Genomic DNA, 5651 nt, shown 5'->3' on the forward strand with positions numbered 1-5651 from the left:
AATTTTTTAAAATTCCTTTAAAAATACTATTAAGTCCACTATTACTCCTCATATTTCACTTTTTGTCCCTCCATATTACTATTTCGCCTCCTTCAAAGTTATAGAATGTGGCTTTTACGGTATACGAGGAAGTAAAACAATATTGAAAAGTCAAACAAGAAAAGAAACTGCAATCTTTTTTCACATATGTGCAGCTTTTGTTCACACTGCACAAGGCTGCACTTCTTGTACGGTGCGAAAAGATTTGTGCATTGTGAAAAGAGAGTAACTTGAGGCTTTCTTGTTTATTTAATTTTTCTACCAGTAATAGTAAAATGGCACTTAAGAGGGAAAAAGCTTATTTTTCACACGTACAAGTTTTATAATAATAAAAAAAAAAACAAAAACTTTTCTATTTCCTCTTTCTCTTATGAACCAAATTTATTTTAAGGGTAAATTTAGCACAAAGATTGGGGACTTAAGTCCCCTAAAATTTTAAACATCCATATAAAATTATATTTTTGATGAACCCTTAAAAATAATTAGTTTTCTTCTCCTCTCCCCTCACTCAAAGCAGAGTGACCAGGGGCGGACCCACGTTATAGAGTGGGGGTCCTTGGCAACCCCAAGAAAAAAAAATTTTCCCCTTAAGCCCTTTAAAAAAAAAAAAATACATGTAATGGCCCTTTCAAAATTACCGTTCAAACCTCCCCCAAAAAAAATTTTCCCCTTAAATTTTTCCCCCTAAAATGTTTACCCTTAAAAAACCCCACTTTGGCCTAGAAGAATAAAAAATATAAGCTTTTATCAACTAACACATTCCTAGAATTGAAGAATACAAATGCCAAAAAAAAAAATAATAATAATAAAAAATAAATAATAAATAAAACCCTATTATGGGTCCCTAGCCTCACGCAGCAGTTTAAGAGCCAGTTTGCCTATTTCTAAGAGCCAGTTTTCCTAGCCTCTTGCAGCAAGTTGAAAGAATCCCCAGAGCTTGAAGACAAAAATGAAAAATCATAAGATTCTGCCGACAATTAGAGGAGAGAGAGGACAAAAATAAAATAAAATAAAATATGGGAGACAATTGTGTGATGGTGGGGAGAGTAGAAGGATAAATAATGAAAGAGGGAGGCATCCTAGGAGCAAAATAGTAATTTAATATATATATATATATATAATTTGGGAACTGGCACCCTAGGAAAAAATTCCTGGGTCCGCCCCAGAGAGTGACAACAATAGTAGTAGTAGATTTTCATTATTTTATGATAGTTTCGTAACCAAGCAACTATGGACCCATCAAAAAGGGTTATTTGATCCCTTGGGATATACGATGAGGCTTTTACTGTTCATAGCTAGCCAAGATGCATGCGGCGAAAAGGATTCTGCCCATGTTTATTAATAATTTGTATCGAGTGCTGTTGGGAATCCCACCCATATATTGTGGCTCTTTCAACTTGTACTTATATGTCAACGGCTACTCCAATATAGTATATATACCATTCCTGATACCATCCTCCACCACATTAATTGCAACAACAAATTAACACTACTCCCAAGCTCTTTCCAGAGAAAGAATAATCAATGGCTCAGATCGAGCAATCCCCAGGAGTCTCCATGCATGGAGTGACAGGCAGAGAGCAATCCTTTGCCTTTTCCGTTGCTTCACCAGTTGTACCAACTGACACCTCTGCAAAATTTGCTTTGCCTGTTGATTCCGAGCACAAGGCCAAGGTATTCAAGATTTTCTCCTTTGCCAATCCTCACATGAGAACCTTCCACCTTTCTTGGATTTCCTTCTTCGCCTGTTTCGTCTCCACCTTTGCCGCGGCTCCCCTTGTTCCCATCATCCGCGACAACCTCAACCTAACCAAACGAGACATTGGAAATGCCGGAGTTGCTTCTGTCTCAGGAAGCATCTTCTCCAGGCTTGTAATGGGTGCAGTTTGTGACCTTTTAGGCCCACGATATGGGTGCGCATTTCTCATAATGCTTTCTGCTCCCACAGTTTTCTGCATGTCATTTGTTTCAGATGCTTCAGGCTACATAGCTGTCCGGTTCATGATTGGATTTTCTCTTGCAACATTTGTGTCGTGCCAATACTGGATGAGCACAATGTTTAACAGCAAGATTATCGGGCTTGTGAATGGCACCGCCGCCGGGTGGGGCAACATGGGCGGAGGAGCCACTCAACTCATCATGCCTTTGCTCTATGAGCTGATTCGACGTGTAGGCGCCACTCCCTTCACTGCCTGGAGGATAGCCTTCTTTATTCCTGGTGCGCTTCATGTCATCATGGGAATCTTGGTCTTAACTCTAGGCCAAGACCTGCCTGATGGAAACCTCGGTGCCTTACAAAAGAAAGGTGAAGTTGCCAAAGATGATTTCTCCAAGGTCAGTAATTTTCTTCAACTCTTTTTTTTCCTTCTCCATGCTAATCAACTAATAACAGAACACCCCAAGTGATATATATTATTTGGCAATCTCCACAGAGCCGTGGCCCGTCACCTATTTCGAGAGAACGGTGACTTCCAAAATATAATAAAACATTTTTTTTTAACTTGGATAAATATCACTACTCTTTGCAAATTAAAGTACTTTATTTAAATAAAATTAATATGATTACTACGTATTATTACTACATAGTCTGATCGAGTTAATAGTTTACTAACTTAGACTAAATTTAATGTGTCTTTTAAATGTTTATAGATACTTGACACTATTTTAAATAGTTTAAAGGGTCCGGAAGAAATTTCTGTCCTTATACTATATATCCTAATAAGATTTAATAAGCCCAAAATTTATGATTACATGATGGAATTTGACTGATTTGCTTTGATGGGTTAGGTGCTTCTGCATGCTGTCACAAACTATAGAACATGGATCTTTGTCCTCCTCTATGGCTACTCCATGGGTGTTGAATTGAGCATAGATAATGTCATCGCTGAATATTTCTATGATAGGTAAGTCCTGCATCTACTTCCTCCGATCCTTCTCACAAATTTCCAGATTTAGAACTAACCATATGTTATATATATGTAACAGGTTTGATCTTAAGCTTCACACTGCCGGAATCATTGCTGCCGCCTTTGGTATGGCAAACATTCTTGCTCGTCCCTTTGGCGGTTATACCTCCGACTTAGCAGCTCGATATTTCGGCATGAGGGGCAGGCTATGGAACCTTTGGATCCTTCAAACACTTGGTGGGGTGTTCTGTATCTGGCTCGGCCGTGCAAATTCACTCAGCGTTGCCATCTTGGCAATGATCCTCTTCTCCGTTGGAGCTCAAGCTGCCTGCGGAGCAACTTTTGGTATCATACCCTTCATTTCTCGCCGATCGTTGGGTATTATATCGGGCTTGACCGGCGCTGGTGGGAACTTCGGATCCGGGTTGACCCAATTAGTGTTCTTCGCAAGCTCAGGATTCTCCACTGCAACGGGACTCTCTCTGATGGGGGTGATGATTGTGTGTTGTACTCTTCCGGTGACGTTGGTTCACTTCCCACAGTGGGGAAGCATGTTCCTTCCACCTTCCAAAGACATCGTGAAATCCACCGAAGAATTCTATTACGTGTCGGAGTGGAGCGAGGAGGAGAAGCAGAAGGGCTTGCACCAGCAAAGCCTCAAATTTGCAGAGAACAGCCGGTCAGAGCGTGGCAGGCGCGTGGCATCAGCCCCAACGCCGCCAGATTCAACACCAGCCCATGTTTAGTGGGCAGCTAGAGACCAATAATGAGAGCGAAAAAGGCTGTTTCTATAACAGTCTTGTCTAAATCTCTCTTGCCTGTTATTTGTCAAATATTGTTGTCTTGTTTTTACTTTTCAAGGAAATAGCCATGCAGATGAACACGGAAACTCTCAACATATCCATTATATATCCATGCATGATTCTGGGTTTTTGTGGAAAGATTCATCGTTTATTGGAATCTTAAATGAATATATAATATAGACTTTTATCAATAATCAAAACGTATCTAGTACAAGCTTACGTGAGAGGAGGTGCATCTATCGTGGCATGGCATTCCATGATTAGTTGAAGCGAAAAGCATTATTATATAATATATATGAGGTTTCAGGTGAGCTGCTTTGTTCTTGAGAGACAACAAGAAATGACAAAGAATTAAATAAATAATTTAAATTATCTAATTGTCATTGAGATAAACAGATTGAGAGTTTTCAAGTGAGGGTGAGGTATTGATATTGATGCGGTCGTTTTTTAAAGGTTTGGATTCAATTTCATTCTCTCTCTCTCATTTTCATACAACATTGAAAATTAAATCTCAACCCTTAAAAAACTACAACACTTAAAGTCTGATATATATATATATATATAGTGAGGACCCGCTCTATTATTTAAAACCCTATGTTTATGAGTTAGGGTTAAACACCTTTTCACACTACAAAAATATTGGACTTTAATGACTCACAAATAATGACTTTTTTGTCCAAAAAAAAAAGGTAATTATATAGTTAGTGAAGTTCAACTAGTAACTTTTTCAAAGTGACAAAAAGTGCATAGACTAAAATTTGGGCTAGTATCGTTTGAACAGTGAAAATGACATTATTTGGTGCCATTTTCAGCAAAACGGCATATTTTAGAAGGTTTTGTTTGAATAGTGCACAATACATTGTAAAAAGTGTCGTTTTGCACTATTCACATGTCGCCTAGTGTAAGGCGACATGTGAATAGTGTGCACGTCACCTTTTAGAAGTGTGACACACTAGGCGACATGTGAATAGTATGCACATCACCTTTTAGAAGTGTGAATTTTTGTAGTGAATGTCCTTCTTATATCTCCTTTGTGTCATTTCAAAACTGATGTGGCTTTAAAATTATAATTGGACTTATAATAAATCACTATTATATTTTAATCCAATAATTATTTTGAAAGGTATATCAATATATTTTAAGAGCACACAAGAGAAATACAGGGACATGTCTAACTGTTTTTATGTGTCTCTTTTCGAGATATGAAAAGAAAGACGATATTAATACATATAAACAAATACATAAATTATAACTAATTAGGCTAATAGAGTTCATAACATCAGTTAATTGATGAAATAACAGAACTAAAAAAAAAAAAAAAGAATAAACAAACAATTCTGATGAGTTGTGGAATTCATGACGTCAGAGAGATGATATTAGTTTTATAATTAAAGTCCAGAAAAGCCATGGCAGTTTTCACTCTTTCTCGGAAGTTATGGAAGCTCTATTTGTTCGTTGTCATCGAGATGAGCTGAATTTCTCTGCTGTGTTGGCAAAAAGGATATGGGCACGGCGTAATCAGGTGGTTCACGGGGGGAAGTTCATCCATCCCACTCGTCTAGTGCGAGAAGCAGAGGAGATGGTGCAGGGGTTTCTCTCTACACGGGAAGTCAACACCAACAGGGAAGTCCTTGGAAATCCCGGGTCTACTGTTAAATGGGGTAAACCCCCGGCGGGGATACACAAAATTAACTGGGATGTGGCAATTGATGAGTCCCTGAATTGCATGGGGTTTGGGGTACTTATTCGAGATCACACGGGATTTGTGCGGGCTGCAAAGAGCATGAAGGTGACTGGATGTAAAGACCCTGTCGTTGGAGAAGCACTAGCTGCTCTTGCTGCAGTGGAGTTTGCCATAGAGCAGGATCTACAGGATCTCATTCTAGAGGGGGATTCATTATAG

The 5651-nt window shown here is 38.7% G+C and overlaps 2 protein-coding genes across 2 annotated transcripts; both read left to right on the forward strand.

Annotated features, from left to right (window-relative positions):
- The first annotated feature begins 1563 nt into the window (after positions 1-1563).
- On the forward strand, positions 1564-3826 carry LOC132164473 (high-affinity nitrate transporter 2.1). Its single transcript, XM_059574990.2, has 3 exons — positions 1564-2373; positions 2827-2942; positions 3025-3826. Exons 1-3 carry the CDS (start codon positions 1564-1566, stop codon positions 3689-3691), a joined length of 1593 nt encoding a protein of 530 aa, XP_059430973.1. The 3' UTR covers positions 3692-3826.
- A 1357-nt stretch (positions 3827-5183) lies between these two features.
- LOC148584131 (uncharacterized) lies at positions 5184-5651 on the forward strand. Its single transcript, XM_088518757.1, has one exon. It carries the CDS (start codon positions 5184-5186, stop codon positions 5649-5651), a length of 468 nt encoding a protein of 155 aa, XP_088374883.1.

Source organism: Corylus avellana, chromosome 8, assembly GCF_965113065.1.
Source record: "Corylus avellana chromosome 8, dhCorAvel1.hap1.2, whole genome shotgun sequence".
NCBI lineage: Eukaryota > Viridiplantae > Streptophyta > Magnoliopsida > Fagales > Betulaceae > Corylus > Corylus avellana.

What these genes read in the sequence shown, in the direction of transcription:
- LOC148584131 (XM_088518757.1), top strand. Translation starts at nt 5,184, where the DNA reads ATGGAAGCTCTATTTGTTCGTTGTCATCGAGATGAGCTGAATTTCTCT.
- LOC132164473 (XM_059574990.2), top strand. Translation starts at nt 1,564, where the DNA reads ATGGCTCAGATCGAGCAATCCCCAGGAGTCTCCATGCATGGAGTGACA. An exon ending in CCAAAGATGATTTCTCCAAG is followed by an intron (nt 2,374 to 2,826) that starts GTCAGTAATTTT and finishes TTGATGGGTTAG; the next exon opens with GTGCTTCTGCATGCTGTCAC. An exon ending in GCTGAATATTTCTATGATAG is followed by an intron (nt 2,943 to 3,024) that starts GTAAGTCCTGCA and finishes TATATGTAACAG; the next exon opens with GTTTGATCTTAAGCTTCACA.